This window comes from Heloderma suspectum, chromosome 11 (assembly GCF_057233095.1).
Source record: "Heloderma suspectum isolate Gila_16-S chromosome 11, 16-S_ref, whole genome shotgun sequence".
In the NCBI taxonomy this organism is placed as follows: Eukaryota; Metazoa; Chordata; class Lepidosauria; order Squamata; family Helodermatidae; genus Heloderma; species Heloderma suspectum.
This window is the reverse complement of record NC_139468.1, coordinates 21949964-21968791: the sequence shown is the minus strand read 5'-3', so window position 1 is coordinate 21968791 and position 18828 is coordinate 21949964. Positions and strand designations below refer to the sequence as shown.

The 18828-nt window shown below is 42.7% G+C and overlaps 1 protein-coding gene across 1 annotated transcript in view; it reads left to right on the top strand.

The window, feature by feature from the left end:
• Positions 1-18828, top strand: part of FBN1 (fibrillin 1) — a 262621-nt gene that overhangs the window by 11458 nt on the left and 232335 nt on the right. Inside the window, exons 2-3 of the mRNA XM_084817119.1 lie at positions 11308-11390; positions 13733-13831. Of these exons, the coding sequence (XP_084673245.1) occupies positions 11308-11390; positions 13733-13831 (182 nt within the window). The remainder of the gene's footprint in view (positions 1-11307; positions 11391-13732; positions 13832-18828) is intronic.

Here is an 18828-nt window from a genome sequence, read left to right as displayed (position 1 = left end):
GCCTTAAGCTCCTCACCATGGCTAGAGAGTGGATAATCTCTGATGCTATGTGACTGTAACAGTGTCAATTACAGTATTATTTATACAAGTCACTGATTATGTGTATGTTCTCCTGGCTCTCTTGATAAGTAGGCTTCATGATAGAACTGGGTTTTTAAAATATGAAAATCTAGGTCATTAACATTTGGTTAAGATATTGGGCAATTAATTTTGTTTAGCTGTTTCCATGCTATTCATTCCATGTAAACCTTTTAATGTTAAAAGTGCTCTACAGTCTTTTTATTTCATTCATCCTTTCAGAGGGCCTGTTTTTGTTTTCAAAGGGGGGGGGGAGAGCTAATACTTGCCTAAGGCTACTTACTGGGCCAGTTAGCACAACTGAACAGCCTGCCATGGCTTTTTTAAGCCATGGCAGGCTGCAGTGTGTGCTGGCGTCCATTTTTAGTTTTCAAGTTGCAGCTTGTCATGTCATCCAAACCCAGGGGCTGTGGGTTAAGCGAGGGCTAAACTATACTTGCATAACTCAACAACAGACCATGGGTTATGCAAGGATTGTTTAACCCTCATGTAACCCATGGTCCCCGGGTTTGGACGACATGACAAGCCACAGCTTGAATATTCAAAAATTGCCTGGCACGCACCACAGCGCACTGTGTCTTAAACAAGCCACATTGGGCAGCAGTGATTGTGCAAACTGGGTCATTGTTTGAAGTGGGTTTCAACCCAGGAGTCTCTCTGGTCCAAGCCCATTACTCTTTTCAGTGGTCCAGTCTGGTACACTGTTCATGCAATACTGTTAGAGACAGTATCATAAAAACCAAAAGCCCGCACTGTTTTTGTTCATTTTCCTGTGTTCTGCTTCATAGAAGATTCGTTCTGACTCCTCATTACCAGGCATATGCAAAACCTGCTGCAGGAATTCTGCTTTGCAATTTCATTTCCCAATCTTGGAGCAACAGTTCATCCAATACAGCCAAATGCACTTTTTAAGAGAAGGCCTAGGCTTTTTCATGCATGCGTAGTTATTTTGCAGCCTCACTGCAGCGTAGGTTTGTAGTTTTAAGACTGCATAAACAGTTATTCTCATGTGAGAAGATTCAAATATCACAAGAATGAAGATGATTTGGCATGAAAAGGCTAAAATAACAGGAGAACAAAATTGGGTTCAATCTCATTCATGTGTGTTTCACTTGAAAGTATGAGACAGATCCAAAATTTCCATTATGTTTCCAGAAGGACTATTTCCGCTTATAGAATTAAAACATTGGATCCAGTCCAACGAAGATACTATGTTGTACAAGGGAAATCTGTAAGAACAGAAATGTTTTGGCAAATAGAAGGTTAAACTAACATAATGTCAAGATGGTTTGGCTGTATATGACTAAAATACCGTATGTATATCTTATGGAAATAAAACAATGCTAATTCATATTGTGTGACTTGTAAATAGATTGTTTGAAAGTATAGTGGGCCATCAAAATTTTGGGAGCAGTAAGAAGTGATGGAATTGAAATATTTCACTCACATTTGTGTGTGTGTATTTGTGGGGTGGGTTCCCCCTAAAATACAGTAGTGTGTATTCTTATTAGCATGCACAGTTTATAGCATTGTGCCAGATACAGAACTGATTTTCACATTTGCACGTGGGACATCAAATGAACATGCCCCTACAAACCGTTCTGTATGTGTTGGACTCAAAGTGAGAATGGCACCCCTCTGTCAGATTGGATGAGATCTTCCCATTCCAGGAATGATAGGAAACTTCTGTAACATTTTGCAGAAGTCTGTTGGTGTTGAGTAATATCAGTTACCGTATTTGGCCATTCTCAGTGTGATAGAAACTGAGGTCAGTAAAGCGTTTGGCGTTGCTGCATGTCATTTTGAATTCCTGACTTTCATCCAGGCCTCACAGCTGCAGAATCCCCAGTCCATCTGCATAGCTGTTCTGCCTCTTTTTTTCTCTCTCCTGCTGAATTGAGGCAGGATGCTGTCATAACTATATCCTTACTTATGGGCTTGACTGTTACCTTTTGGGCCTGTCTGTTATTAATGGAACAAAAACGTAACAGGGAAGAGATTAAGGGCACAGAAGCAGCAGAGAGGGCGCAAGAGAGGGAAAGAGAGATGGAGGACAGCAATGGCTTAGGGGAGACCATTTGGTCCCAAGTCCCAACTGTCAAATAGTGAGGAGTACAGGATTGGCCCAGGTCCATCACTATCTTGCATTCTTTAAGTGGATAAAGCTGAATCAACACAGCTAACAGAAGCACTCTACCTTCTCCATTGTAAGCTCTACTGAAATGAACAGAGCTGTTGGGAGCACTATAATTCTTGTCCAACTCCTGTGTGTTTCAGTAGGACTAGGGTGGCCACTTAGGGATCACCCCAAAAGAGAACATGCATCACCAAACAGAGGGCACAGATTTGCATAACATTTGCACATGCTAATTTATATTTGTAGATGCACCTTAAGAAACAATACTATAACTTAAATAGAAATACTGTACCTCTTACCAAAGAGGAGAAGACTGACATGTGTGCCAGCTCCATCTGCTGCTGTCCAGGTGCTCTGGTGGGCAACTTCAAGGTGTCTTTCACTCTCTTGCTTATGTTTTTTTAATCTTTAAACCCAGCTTTAGACTGGACAGCTCTTCAAATTGAGGACACCTTCAGACGGAAAACTATCCTTAGTAAAGGGGTACACATGGCCACCCTAAATGTATAGGACTTATGCTGTAAATATTATTTATTTGTTCTTACGTACAATTTATAGGCCATCTTATAACCAACATTCCCTGGGTATCTTACAGGGGTTAAATCAAATTACTATAAAACAACAAGATACAACGAATGCAACGAAGTACAAGTAATGGCCCATATTTTCCACTTTTCTTGTGCCATTTTTCATTTGAATTTATCCATATTGAACACAATTGATGGAAACTGGGCAAAGTGTTCCAAGGACGGCCTTACTAGTGACTTGTAGAATAATATTAATTCCCTACTAGAAATGCCTTTTCTAATTGTTACAGGTAGATATGTTTCCATGGCTGGAACTCCTTTTGAACCTTCTGGTGGTGACATGTTTTTTTTTTGGGGGGGGGGAAATGTTACTCGGGGTAGCCCTAAAGGAGGTCAGGGTAGGAACCCTGATCCCCTGAGGGTTACCTTTCCAGGGTGGAAAGCTGTGAGTCCTCCTGGCTCAAGTTTCTCAGAAGCTGTTCTTAAAGGGACTTCTGTATCTGCTGGCCAAGTTCCTGTACTGGAGGAGGTTTGGACACTTAGACCTAAAGACATGAGCTGCTGACCTTTTGTATTTCCAGCCTCCTAGGCCCCATTTGGTATGTCCTGAGACTGTGCCTTTCTGGGCTCACAGAAAGGTAAGGGCCTCCACTCCCTTTGGAGCCCAGGAAACAGGGAATTCGTGGAGATCAATATGTGTCCAAACATTGTATTTATACCTGCTGCAACTACAATTCTCTGATGATTTGTTCTCTCATGTTTGACTAGGATTGTGAAATCTCTTCCCTTCCTGTTTTACTGTGAGAAGATGAGTCTGGAGCATGAGAGGGTCCATTTCTAGCACATGACTACTTGTCATCTTCTCTTGGATCATACCTGTGCTGGCGCTTAATGGCTCTATGTAGAAATAATATTTAACTGTGGTTTGTTTTGCTTAACCTTGTTCAAGCATTGGTCACAAGCCAGGATGTGAAACCATGGTTTGCAATACAAATACATGAAGCTGTTTTATCCTTAGTTCAGTCCATTGATCCATCTAACTCTGGATCTTTTACATTGACTGGCAGCAGCCCTCCAAGCTTCTACAGCTTTTCCCCAGCCTGTCAACTGGAAATGGCAGGGATGGAACCTTGGACTTTCGGCATAGAAAGCCTCGGTTATATTGCTGAGCTATAAAGCCCTCTCCTTGAAATAGGTTTGCAAACCATGGTTAGCATTAATCATTGTTAAGTGCTAAATCTGAACCATGACCAAGGCACATTCTCTTCCTCTCTGTGTGCATTATGAGAAACAATTTTATTAGTGTCTCGTTATGCTCACCCTCCAGGAGCAGTGCTTAGCTTGACAAGCTAACCGGTGGTTTCACTGTATGTTTGGGATTTTAGTTAGAGTGAAGGCAGCAAACTGGTTAGTAGTAATCCTGGTTCCATGGTTGACTAATGGGCCAATATTTTACAAGGTATTTTTTGTAAAGTTACCAACATTTCAAAATCAACTTGCATAGACAAGGGAAGAATGGAGAAAGGGGAATGATGAATCATAAGAGATCCATTTCACATGGCAAATATGCACTTTGTGTTTAAAAATATGTCAAGATTTAAGAGACATAGAAGCAATCACCACCTCCTTTATAAAATAAACATTTGCTTAACTGTGGGTGGGCACTCTGGTCTGCTTTGCTTGTCCAGAGAATCAAACACTGTCTCACATGTATGTTGTGGGTTTTTTCTTGTATAATGCTGTCTACATTAAGTGCTTCTCAAACCATCCAGAATGTCATTACTCTAAGTCATAATGATGTGAGAGCCAGATCTCATCCCATAATCATAGTGCAATTACTGTAATTATAAAAACAACTGGTTTTACAATTGTTGTACTGCACAGAAATAAGATTACAAGGAGACAAATTGTTTTGATTAAAGGTATAGTTTGCTTTTTCTCAAATGTAAGCAAGAAAAGTTTATCATTGCAGACATGCCAACTCCGACATCTTGGCCCAGAATAATTGTGCGTATTGGAGTGCCTTTGTTGTTCGCTCAAATGATGGGGTCAACTCTACACAAGCAGCAGAAGTACATATGGAGCTGTTCCTGACTTTCCAGTGAATGGGGGAAATGGTGTTTACCCGGAGCTCCATGTATGAATCGCAGCTCCTGCCGTATACCCAAGGACTTGTCCTTTCCTTCCCATGTTGGGAACAGCTCTGCCAGTGTTACATCCCTGTTGTGCATGTGGATGAAGCTGGCTGTGACATTGCAGTATATGCAGTGCTGGCCTGAGATATTTTTGAGCTGGAAATGGCAAGTCAAACATTCCTGCTCATTGTGCCATTTAAAACATTTTTAAATAGCACAAAAAGAGAGAGGCAGGTAATTTATGTCTTCTCTGGAATCTGTTGTCTGAAGCCATTGCTTCTTGTTGATCCCCAGTAAGGGCATCTCTACACCAGCCTAAAATCCCGCATTTAAAACTAGGCTTTCTGCTTCTGTTTTAAATGGAGGATCACAACGACTCCCTATTTCACGTGCTTCCTTTACCCCCTCCCCTTTCCCCCTCCCTCTCCCTGTATCTGAGTCTTCCATTATCTTTCATTGATCTCGCTCCTCTTGCCACTTTTCCTCTTTTCACAGAGGGAACTCAAGCAGAACACAACTGGGTAATTTGATAGCTCATTATCTGCGATTTATTTAAAAATGGAACAAAGGGCATTTACTGCAGGAGATGCCTTGGAGGGTCACGGCGTCATGTAAAGAGCCCACAAACTTCCATGAAGGAGCAACCTCGATCACAGGATAAAAGCTCTGTCTGAAGGAAGGCTAAGTCTGGCCTCTCTAGATACATATGGAAACTGTATGTATCAGGGAGAGCTTTGGATAGGGCTCTCCCTCTGTATCTTTCATGGCAGAAAGCTGGTATGCCCTTCTATTTTTTGTTTGTTTAATCTTGTAGCTTGCTGTTTGGGGTGAATTCCAAATACAGTGTGTTAATATTTTGTTGTTTCCTGTACTAAATGTTCTTGCAGGAATTAATTTGAGTCAGGGCTCACTAGGGCTTAGTCCTAGAACCTGTTTTAGTGTCAGGTCTTGGCCATGGAACATGTGAAGCAATAATGAGAGAGTCTGTGAGCATGTCCAGAGTCCTTTCCTTTGATGCTGTGTAACGGAAACTCTTTGGCTCAAATTAAGCCCTGTGCAGTAGGTCAGTTTCCACAAGAGCAGCCACTCAGGTTTATATTTGTATAAGTTTACTTGCATTCTAAAACATGCATGTGCAAAACGTAAAATACTGAAGAAAGGGCATTCAAGTTCTTAAGTGGGATAATTGGCAGAGCTTCATTTGCACGGAACTCTGGAGCTTGCTTTCACTAACAAGACCCAGAAATAGCACATGTGAAGTAGCCGTGTGCATGCATTGAGTAGTCCTACTTAATTCTTATGTCTAGGGTAAATTAGATTGAGGTTAGGGAGCAATAATTCCAGACAAGGGTGAGCCCTGCCCCTTTCTTCTTTCTTCTCTTTTTAAAAAATAAATTAACCTCTGGCAAATTGGTTTAAAATAGTCAGGTGAGTGACTGAAACTAACAGTCAGTGCTGTTTTGGGTACTTTCAAAATTGTGGTCTTTGAAAGATGGAGGCCAGCTAGATATTGCTGGGAAAAAACATGTATTATTTTGTAGTCAGGCTGTGATGCCAACGTTCAGTAGGTAGCAATGCCAGCTTCCTCTGAAATGTTCCACATGCATATATGTAAAATTCTTTTAAAAGCCCTTCCTATGTGCCCCATACAGACACCTCCTCCTTGTCTGCTCTAAAGAAAAACCACTTTCATTGCAGCCCTGCCTCAGACCTCATCTGTCACTTAACCTCTCTCTCTCCCTCTCTCTCTCTGCTGCTACTGCTGCTACTGCTGCTGCTGCTTTCTCAGGCTCTCTCTTCCCACTCTGTCTAGCCTCCCAGTCTTAATTTATTCAACTCCCACACTTTCGCCAGCCTTAGCCAGCAAGTGCCAGGACTTCTGGTGGAATGCTTTTCCACAGGCAAAGCTTGCAGTCATGCCAGTGATTGCTGCTCCCCAGGGAGCTGACAGATGGGCAGTGTCTCTTGCCCAGAATTTGGTTTTTGCTTGGTTGGGAAAGGGTCATTGCAGGGGCAGTTGTGTGACAGTCTGACCCAGCACTTCCTATGGGCTATCTGTGCCCCCAGGAGGCCTTTTTGGGGATGTTCTAATTGCCCATCTTCTCTTGGATTGACATCTTTTATGGATACCCCTGTTGAACCAGCAGTTTTGCAGCAGTGGCTTTCGAATTGTGTTCCAAGGTTCCCTGAAATCTTTGGGAAGAATGTGTTGTTATATGGGATCAGCTTCTCTGAAAGACAAGCCTGCTTACCACAATTACTTTTTCCCCGCAGTAGACATGGAGAGGGGAGTGCTGGGTGTGTTACTGGGTACATTTTCAGTACAATGAAGTGTGGATGACACTCAACAGTTCCCCACATGAGATCTCTCTCTCTCTCTGTGTGCTCATGTGCATGCTAGAACATGTCCCAGAATGTTTTATGATCCACAAGAGTTCTATGACGGACAAAGAGGGTATCTTTGGCAGACATGTCAATGCATAAATGATTTCCACAAGGCAGAAAGTATGAAAAGCACTAGCACCAGGGAAGAGTATCTTTGTTACAGCATAGGAACATAGGAAGCTGCCTTATACTGGGTCAGTTCATCTACTCCAGTATTGTCGGCACTGACTGGCAGTGGCTCTCCAGGGTTTCCGGCAGGATTCTTTCTTAGCCCTACTTAGAGATGCTGTGGATTGAACCTGGGCATTCTGCCTGCAGAGCATGTGTTCCACCACTGAGCTACAGTCCTTCTGCAACTGTAAGCCAGTCCAGTAAGCTGGAAAGAATCCTGCCTGAAACCACGGAGAGCCACTGCCAGTCAGTGCCGACAATACTGGACTAGATGAACTGACTCAGTATATGGCAGCTTCCTATGTTCCTATGCTGTAATAGAGATACTCTTCCCTGGTGGAAAAGTATCGTTGTTGGTGAAATATATGAGATCTTTGGCTGCTCTGTACTTTCTCAGAGCAGCACCGTTGCCCGTATCCCCACCCCACCCCCCGTTCCTGTGGCCTGTTAGGGATCACCAAGCCCCAACGATGAGTAGTGGTGTTTTGACATTGCTGCATCCGTTTGCAGGACCTTCCTGTCATTGTCTATCAGGGACAAGCTTATCTGAGCTGACAGTTGTGCACTGTTCTCTCTCTTATGAATTCTGCAGCAATTGTGCCCTGTGCCATGTGGATTAGAGAAGCTCTATGGTTTTTCTGAATGGAATTTGTGCAGAGGACAACTGTGAGTGAGGAAGAATTGGTTAATGGGGGGGGGAAGCGGGGGAGGGGAGTCATCACAAACACTTCTGAGAGGCAGAGGCAAGGAAACCTGAGAAATTAGGAAGACATAATGGATATAGTTGGCACCACAGAGTGGAATTTGGGTTTACTAGTCTTAATTTCCCCCATAAATGTTCACAGCACATTTGATTAATGTAGCTTTTCAGGGATCCATAGGATTCAACAGTGCTGTTTACTGGTGTTGCTTGCTTGCTTATATATGGCCCAGCAAACAGGGTGGCAGCACAATGGGGGAGAGTGGAATAGACCCTGATTATTGGTGGAAATACAATCATATTTAACTCACTTATACACATACAGGGGGTCTCCAACCCTTTTGGGCCAGTGGTCACATCTGGAATTTTGAGAGAGTAATGGGTGTCACAAAATGGCTGCCATGGAGGGCTATGCCTAGTCACAAAATGGTTGGAGCCCCTGGGCATGGCCAATCAGAAAACACCCATTTCGTAGAAGGCAAAAACTGGTAAGCAGTAGTGTAGTGGAGCCAGGGATCACAGGGTTGAAGTGCTGGGACGTTTTGATTAGAAGAGATGATTGCCATCCCCTTCAGACTTCCCTGTTCCCCTGTGAGCTTAGCTGAAATCCTCACAGTAGCTGTGGGGAAAATGGATTTTCCCAGCAACAATATATTGTGAGTGACTTCTGTTGTAATGCAAAGTACTTTGATGTGGCTTGGTTTTGAATGGGCAATTAAGACCCATTAGCTTTACACATACACACACACACATACACACACACGTGTGTCTACATTTTTGGATTCTCCTTTGAGTTGTGGCTATGACACAAGGCAGAGGCAGGGTCTGATCCCCAAAATACAAAACCATTTTTCCTACAGTTTTTATTCCAACAGAACATCCATTTCACAGAAGGCAATCAGGGCTGGTTTGCACATAATGACAAGCCATCATGGGTTAATTTCCCCGCGGGGCTTGTTATGCGCCAGTCAACATTCTAAAAATGCAAGCTGCTATGTGCAAACCTGGCTAGGTTGGGTTGGTGGACATCCCAAATGCTTGCTTAAATAAAACTTGGCAGCAAAAGATGGGAAAACGAATCTCATGGGACAGGAAATTCCACAAACTGAATGTTGCTAGAGAGAAGGCTCTTTCCCTTATTCCCACCAACTGTGTGTTAGCTGGTGGTGGGACACACAGAAGGGCCGTTCCCGCTGCCTGCAAGGACCAGCAGGATCATCTAGAGCAGGGTTGGGCAACTTGTCCTCCAGATGTTGGACTGCAGCTCCCACAATCTCTCACCATTGCCTATGTTGGCTAGGGTTGATGGTAGTTGCAGTCCAACATCAAACTGTTGTGAACCACCCAGAGAGCTTCGGCTATTGGGCGGTATAGAAATGTAATAAATGAATGAAGTAAAATAAATCTGGTGGGTCACAATTTGCACATTCCTGATCTAGGAGAAGACTGTTCTTAAAATACCTTGGTCCTTTAGGGCTTTACTTTCTTGGTAGTTCCTCCCCCTTCTCTTCCAACAAGAAATTCTATTAACTTTGTTCTACCTTTTCAAAAAATATTTTTTGGTATAACAATGTTAGATATGTGTAAGCTGCTCAGAGCCTTTCAGATGGAGTGGGATGTGAATAGAAATAAATGAATAGGTTGGCAATTAACATATGAAGATGAACTGTAGGAGATGGCCACCCTATTTTGTAAATGGCCTATTCTACAAACCGCTTGTTCGCTTTAGACTTAGATTAGTTCTCTTGATCAGACTGTTGCCCTGGAACTAAATGTACTCTTTATACCCACATTTAAAATGACTCTTTCATGTGTTTGATTGCAAATCATATTCTTTCACTGGTAGCCAGCAACAAATACCATTTCCTGTATCGATAAAATCTCATTTCCTCAAGCAGGAAACAAGGGTACAAAATCTTTGCTTGCCTTATTGGCAAGAAGTATTGGAGCAGTGTTTGCCACTGATAAGAAGGTAACTCCAGATGTATTTGTGGTGTTCTTGCTGTGAGAAATGTAACTGAAACACAATGGAACCTCTTAGAAGCTAGCACCTTGATCCTCTGAATTGGTTTTAGCTCTACTTCTGGATGGAGTGAATTGTACTGTTGTAGTTGAAGTGTTGATCTTATTATGCCTGAGAAGGAGGACATAGGTGGGCAGGTGGGAAACCCAAATATCTGCGTGAGTGAATCTCCCTGTACCAGCCTGCCCATTTTATTTATTTATTTATTAAATTTATTAATCGCCCATCTGACTGGTCACCCAGCCACTCTGGGTGATGTACAACCCACCATAAAACAATTTAAAACAATAAAATTTTACCATAATTTTTTTTTTTTAAATACCCTAACCCACCCCAAATGCCTATGACTTAAGCCTCCCCTGATGATCTTTTCTCCAAATATCTCAACTACATTATGTGTCAACAAGGGAGAGAGCCTTCTCAGTTGTGGCATCCTGACTATGGAATACCTTTCCCATGGAAGTGTGACTGGCACCGAAACCACAATTGTTTCAGTGCCAGCTCAAAACCTTTTTGTTTACCTTGGCATTGTGATTGGTTGGTTTTGTCTGTTCCATTGTATTTACTGCCTTCTGTGTTTTTATCATGATTATTTCGTTTTAGTGTTCTTATTATATTTTGTATTATTTTAATCATATTTGTACACCACATTGGCATCTGTAAGGATAGAGGGCAGTTTAAAAATGTTTTAATAGAATGAATGAATGAATGAATGAATGAATGAATGAATGAATGAATAAATAAATAAAATATGTCCCTTACCCACCTTTCCCACCACCACGAGAGTCGAGCAGTAGCCCTTCTTAGGTACAATTTTGTCATATGGTTGCTCAGGACACACACACACACACACAGAGGGAGAGAGAGAGAGAAAGAGGGAGGGGGAGAGAGAGAGAGAGAGAGAGAGGAGGCGGGTAGGCAGGCAGGCAGGCAGATGAGCACCAAAATGCAGCTGTAATAATTCCCATGCTGGTCCAGAACAAATTTATGCAATGTAGCAATGTATGGTGGGCGCAATGTAGACCAGGGGCCGATCTACATTGTGCCCACCATCGCAATGAATTCGGTGTCCCATTGGGTTAAACGCTATAGGCATAAACAAACTATAGAGGCTTAAAAATTATATATATTTTATTGTATCTATCTTGTAGACCCAATGTATGTGGATCACGTTTCAATGCCTACTGTTGTCCTGGATGGAAAACATTACCTGGTGGAAACCAGTGCATAGTCCGTAAGTTTTTTAACTATTTATTTTAGTTAAATATATTAACACCTCACCTAAAAAAATTTTGTGTGTGTGGTTGCTTTGCACATCTTATTATTATTATTATTTTTAACAAGGAAGTGTTGCTGTTGTTCTGTGTGTGTTGGACTTAACATAGCTGAATATTTCTTTGCTATCATTTCAGTAACATTTCCACATCCTCGGTCTCATTTATCTCCTCAGTCTATGGCTGATCTACATGTTACCGGATAACATATGGAGGCTGCTTCAAACAGCCTCTGCAACATAGCTGCTGCATGTTACCACTGTAACACTCTCCTCTTCGGTCTCTCCTTTTTCTTTCCTCCTCTTCCACCCAGGCTTCGTCCTCACACTGAGGTGGGACCTGTCAGGAATGAATCTGAGCATATGGAGATGTCTGGCAGCTCAGATTCAGAATCAGAATTGGAACAGCTAGAACAGAGGGAGGCACCCTCCCTATTGAGCGCAGATACGGCGAGACTTTCTTCCCAAGACTTTGACACACAGATGGCTCAGCCTGAATGGCGCCCCCCTTCCTCCACTGTGAGAACTCAGGGTTCAGAGGAGGAGGAGGAGGAGAGTGAGGGGCATGACTTGCGGGATGCTAAGGTCTGTCGCAGAGCAAAGCGGGAAAAGTTAGGGGCAGGGCTCAGACGCTCCCCCAGGTTGGCTACTCATAGAAGCCAACATAGGAGGGAGCCACCCTAAGGGAGGGGAATCCCTGCAAAGTGAGTCTGGCCGAGAAGTTCTTGCCCAGACTGCTGGTAACTTCTCTAACTTCCACTTCGTCTCTTCTATTGATATTCATAGATGTGTGGGTTAGCTGTTTCATTGCAGTCTGAGTTTCCTAGAACCTGCATTTGTAAAGTAGCTAGTTGTTAAGTAATAAAGTAGTGTTAGCCTGAAGCCTTGGTTCCTGGAGTGTGTTGATTGCGAAGGGAGAGGAGGAAGGAGTGTGACAGGACCTCTGTCCTTAAACTTCTTGCCTTGGACTCTTCCATGTCGGCTATACATTTCTCCTCTCTCTAACCCTGTTTCTTGAGGCCTATCAGTCCAGTCTCCCCAGGAACCAATTGTAAGAATCAGCTTTCTTTGGTTAAGGCAGGAGTGGGTAACCTCAGGCGTGGACTCCCTATCCAGCCCTCCAGGGGACCTAATCTGGCCTTCCAAGGTTCCCATGGTGGCCACGCCCTCTTCCCCAAGCCCCACCCCTTCCCCCAACCACCAATCATTTGATGGTTTCCCAGCTTTTGTGCAGTTTTTCTGCCATTCTAAAAGGTTGAAATGCCTCTCCTAAGGCTTAGTTACTGGAAGTAACAGCTTTAAGCTAACAATATGCTGGTATTTTTTTGTATATTTGGCCCCATCACTTTTGCCTTTGGCCCTGCCCAGTACTAGAGTGCAGCCCCTGAGACCTTCCCTGCAATTGAATTAAGTCCTCAGGTTGAAAGAGGTTCCCCACCACTGGGTTAAAGTCATATCCTTATCCTTTTTTCCCATCCAGCAACCATAATCGTATATATTTCTCCATTTCTCAACTAAAATTCATGTTAGGGATTCTTTTATAAAAAGCGGCCAGAGTCCTGATGCAAACACTCCCCAGGGGTTGGTTCTCCTGCCTTTGAAAACTGTTCAGAAACTTCACCTGGTCCAGAATGCTGTGGCCAGACTGCTGAGGGCTGATTATAGGGAACAGCTTCAGTGGCTACCGGTCTGTTTCTGGGCACAATTCAAAATGCTGTTTATGACCTTAGTTGTTGTTGTTGTTCAGTCATTAAGTCGTGTCCAACTCTTCGTGACCCCATGGACCATAGCATGCCAGGTCTTCCTGTCCTCCGCTCTCTCCCGGTGTGTGCTCAAGTTCATATTAATTGCATCGGTGATGCTATCTAGCCATCTCATCCTCTGCCGTCCCTTTCTCCTTTTGCCTTCATGTTTATGACCTTTAAAGCCCTATATGGCTTGGGACCAGGCTACCTGAAAGACCACCTTCCATATGAGCTTGCCCAGGTCTTAAGATCTTCAGGAGAGGTCCTTCTTTTAATACCTCAGAGGCACATTTGCTGGAGGCATGAGAGAGGACCTTCTGTGTGGCTGCTTCTAGGCTGTGGCCCTCCCTGCCGAGGGAGGCTAGGTTCACTCCCTCTCTGCTGTCCTGCTGTCAGCAGGCAAAGGCCTCTTTATTCGAGCAGGTCTTTGGTTTGTAAGCGGATCTGTTGGCTGGATGTTCCTTTCATTCTGTTAATTCTGTGTTTTTATTGTTGCCTGTGCCTGCTTTAAGGTATATTCCTCTGTTGATATCTTTTTTGGGTTGTTTTTTTGAACAGCAATTTGTAGACATTCCTGTGGAGACGGATTTTGCTCAAGACCGAACATGTGCACATGTCCAAATGGCCAGATTGCCCCATCCTGTGGCTCAAAATCAGGTATGTATTCCAAGGCTAGACTAGCCTTTTCTACTTAGCTCTTGAGCTGGCAAGGTGGTATGTTTTAACTTGACAGTCAATTAGTAGTTCAGACAACTAAACAGTGACTCAGTATTAATCATTTACCACAACTAAGGCAATCTAGTGACGGGTTCTAGCTATTGCAGACATTCCTTATGACCAAATTAAAAATAACCAATACCATACATGTATTGGCAATTGCATTTGGCTTGCCAGTTGTTATATGCTTTCTGGAAAATTCTTCATGTTCTCTCTAGTGCAGCTGACAACAGCACTCGAAATTACTGAGACAAACAGGAGGGGATGGATATTTTTTCCTTCCTTGTGCCATGCCCCTGTGGTATCTGGTAACGCAAAATCAGAGACAGACTGGCTTTTGCAAGGGTTAAATGATCTAGTTTTTAAGTGTTGCTATTAATTACCATTGACATGTTTTTAAGAATGGTATTGCCATTCTGAAATTGGTTTATAATCTTTTTTGGGCTCATAAAATAGGTAGAGACAACCATTAGGGAGTGAAAAGCAGGGTGAACATTTATTATAAGTAAAATAATAATACCATACACAATAGGAAGCATAATGGCTACTAATTATGTTAGTAATTAGTTGGGGTTTGGACTTGATGGTCTTATAGGCCCCTTCCAACCCTACCATTCTATGATTCTATGATTCTAAGCATGATGGCTGTGTATTACATTCAGTATTGGAGGCAGTATGTCTCTAAATACTAGTTGCTGTGGTAACACAATGAGGAGGTGCTATTGCCCTCATGTCCTTTTTGTGGGCTTCCCAGTGGGACACATGACTGGCCACTGTGGAAACAGAATGCTGGACTAGATATGCATTTGGTCTGATCCAGCACGGTTCTTATGTTCTTATGAAGCAAACCCAGTTACAAGCAACATGGGTTGTGTAAATTGCCAAATCTCAATTTGCTTGGCAATGTTGTGTGGATTAGTAGTTCAACTCTCTGTTTTATTCATGTATTTATCCGCAAGGTTTGCGCTGCCCACAGTTCACTTTGGGGTGGTTTCCCAGGAGGCATGTTAGCACAACAAGGGCCTGTTCAACCTGAGGTTTACACCTGCCCTTTGCCTAATCACCTACCAGCAAAGATGAGATTCAGGAAAAACTGGTTATCTGTGGATGTTTTACCTTAGAGTCTCTTTTGGTGTGCTTGTGGCAGTTTGGGAGCAACTAGTTTTATGAATTCTCCAAGAAAGCTAAGATTACAACTTATTATATCCTGAATCAAATCACAGTTTTGAAAATTTCTCAGGATGCTATGGACTACAGTATTGCCATGTGTTTGAACATTTTGTTATGCCAGTCATAAAACAGGAAACTCATAGTGACGAATCCACTGCATCATTACCATGTTAAGATGGTGAACTCCACAAAAGGAAGGTAATAGGTACACACATACTTAGGCCTGGGAAAAAGTCCACAAAAGCTACTAGTCCCCCTGCCAACATTTCATAAGGACAATCCCATTCATAAAATGTTTGAGGTACAGAACCGGCAGCAGGAGAGAGGAAACAACAGGGAACATCTGAGTAGTGGGGGAGTAATACGAGTACCAGTCATGATAGTACCTACCACTGAAGACTCTGCTGCTGTTGCTTGGAGCCTGCAGGAGCTGCAAGACCTGCCTATGTGTGGAAACCCCTTCCTTGGGACTTTGTCAACATCTGCAGCAACTTCTGGGAGGGGGTTATTTCCCCTGAGGTTACAGCAGGTGGTGGGCTGGTGGTGGTGTGGGGAAGGTCCCATGAGAGTGCCACTCCTTTTAAAAGAGCTATATTAGTCTAATACCTTAATCCTCAAGCATTGGTTGTAAAAAATGCACACAAATATATCTATGGGGCATTTTACTACCCCAAGCCATTTTCCAATGTATCCTGGGGTGGTAAAATACCCCCACAAAAAACACGTGTCTCTGGTGTCAGACAAAGTATATTATAAACTCAAAATATTAGAAAACTGTCATAAACTATCACCTAAAGTTTTACCACCTCAGGTAAAACATTTATTACTAAAACGGATGTTTTGGGGTGTTGTGGGGCTGTTGCTTTTTTACCGCCATGACAAATCTGGCTCTGGTGAGGTAAACATTCCCCCAGTGAAATCCCATAGCTGTGCCAACCTACTGACACCCAGAGTACTTAAGCCTCCTTCTCTAGACCAGTTTTCTTTGGAAAAACCCATGGGACATTTTTACACCCCAGTATATTGTTTGTGTCTGAGGCATAGTTGCTACTGTTTTAACTACATAAAGATCCACACTTGGAGAATGAGTTCACTATTAGCATCTAGGATTCTCTCTCCTCATTTTATTTTTAAGATGCTGGATTAGATTAACTAGATTATTTTTAATGCCATTTTTATGGTTGATTTAGTGATATTTATTTTTATCGATTCTCTTGTTGTGTGATAACTGGATTATTAATATTTATAATTCTTACAGTTTATATACTATAAAGATGGAATTGCTATGGAACTGAGTAGTTAGTTGATTAGTTGTATATATTGCTGCTGTTGATCTGGTTGTAATAATGAACAATATTGTGGAAGCAGCATACAAATAAACTGGTGATGATATACATATGTTACTTGTTGCCTAATCAGAAAAAAAAACACCAGTTTTTCTTGGCTGCTTGCAGGGAATTCTTAGGGTCCTTTACAAAGTTACCCTAGCAGCATGAGAAGTATCTGCAGCGTGTAGTTTTTTATTATTTAACTGCATTGAGTTTTCGAACAGCAGTGTACAGATGTCTAAAATAAGAAAATGAAGAGATTAAGGCTGTGTTCACCATGGTTTAGTGCTACATGCAAGAGCTGGAACAAACCTGAATGAAGTCTCAGGCGTCCTGTGAAGGACTCCAGCAGTGCATACTTTCATTTTCTCTACATCTCGGCTTGTCGGGGCATCATGGTTTATCATATACTCTAGTCAGTTTCAAAAAAAAGTCAACTTCAAACCATGGGTTATGAAACTGGGTTCTTTAACAACCAGAATTTGTGATCAACCACAATTCCTAATCCAGACTGGATGTGACAAGTCAGGATTCAGGGGAGCTGGCAGAGTGAATGAGTCCAAGTCTTGTTTCCAGCTTGTACTAAAACATTTAGCGTTATATGTAAACATAGGCAAGGTCAGAAGCTCCAAGTCATGTGTGGTGAGCTGGTGATGTGGCCGGCTATGGAGCAGTGTGAGAGGGACACATGTTGTGATGCGTCTGACACTGATAAGGTAACTTCAGTTTTAGCCTCCTTAGAGGCAAAAAACATGATCTGGGTTGGCTTTGGCACCCAGCATCTTCAAACAGTTGCCAAGGGCCCACAGGTGCTGACATCTGCTCTAATTGCGCCCATCTGTTCCCCCAAATTGATTTTTACCTGGTGGCAGGCAGCCTGCCATTTCAAATTTCCCACAAAGCCTTGGGAGTGATGCTACACAAGAACACTGTACAAAATTTAAAATGGCAGGTGGCCTGCAGTTGCCTGCTGTAGATTGCAGTGTTCCTGCTGCTGGCAGGGGTAAGCCATGAAGGTTTGGTACTGATAAATCAATAGTGGTGAATCAGTACGCAGATATTGGGAGGCCCTGAGGATGGTGGGCCCCGGCTTGATGGCACTTCACCAAGATCCCCCCGGAACATGGAGCTATCCTAGAACGTTATCAAAACAGTATCACATTTGCCTTTGCTTGGCTATACCATTTTGGACTGCAGATGGGGGATCATATGTTTGATTACTCCCTATCTTATAAATACAAAACTGCTATATCTCCCTGACATACAGTTTTGTATGTGCAGGATGCTTTTTTTAAATGAGTGGGCGGGGGAACCTCAAACATCCAGTCCCGCCTCTCACAGTTTGAAATGGTACAATCCAGCAAGAAATTGCTCCTAAGTGCAGCTGACTGCATAGCATGTTTGGCTCTAATTTGCCATAGCCCAGCCAGGCATATGGCTGTTTGCAATACGGAAATCGCAACTTTCCCCCTTTAAACATAGGAAGCTGCCTCCTCTTGAGTCAGCGTATGGTTCTTCTAGTTCAGTACAGCCTACTCTGACTGACAGTGGCTCTCAAGACAGTAGGGCTAGAAAAGACATATTTCTGCCCAGCATGTCTTTAGCTTGGAGATGCATGAGATTAAATCTGGGACCCCTGCATGTAAAGTATGCACTCTGCTCTTGAGCTATGTCCCCTTGACTAGAAGCGACCCCAGGAACAAAAGTTTGCAAGCACAAGCCGTAGGAAACCTCATTCATAAAAATGCAAGAGCTGTGCTTGATCAGACCGAAGGGCTATCTAGTCCAGTGTTCTGTTCCCACGGTAGCCAAACAGGTGTCTCTGGGAAGCCCACAAGTAGGACGTGAGTGCAATAGCAGCCTCCTGCTTACGTTCCCCCAGCAACTAGTATTGAGAGGCACGATGCCTCTGATATTGGAGGCAATATATAGCCATCATGACTAGTAGCCACTGATAGCCTTAAACTCCATGAATATGTCTAATTCCCTTTTATAGTGATCTATTTTGGTGGCCATCACTACATTCTGTGGTAGTGAACTCCACAGTTGAATTATGTGCTGGATGAAGAAGTATTTCCTTTTGTCTGTCCTGAATCTCCTATTAGTTTCATTGGATGACCCGTAGTATTATGTATTATGAGATCCACTTTCTCCACACCATGCATCATTTTATACACCTCTATTATGTCTCCCCACTTTACTCATCTTTTTTCTAAGCTAACATTTTCTGATAAGTTATCATCAGAAAAGTCCTCTATAAACATGAATGCTTTCAGTGGAATTTAACATTTCTTTTACTTTGTTATCCAACCTCAGACTTCTGCAATGATTAATTGATAAATAAGATTCTTAAATGTAGTAGGGTTTTTTTCCTACTCCTTAAACTAAGCAACAGCCTGAGATGCTTAATGCTTTACATCTGTTCTTTGCCTGGACCTC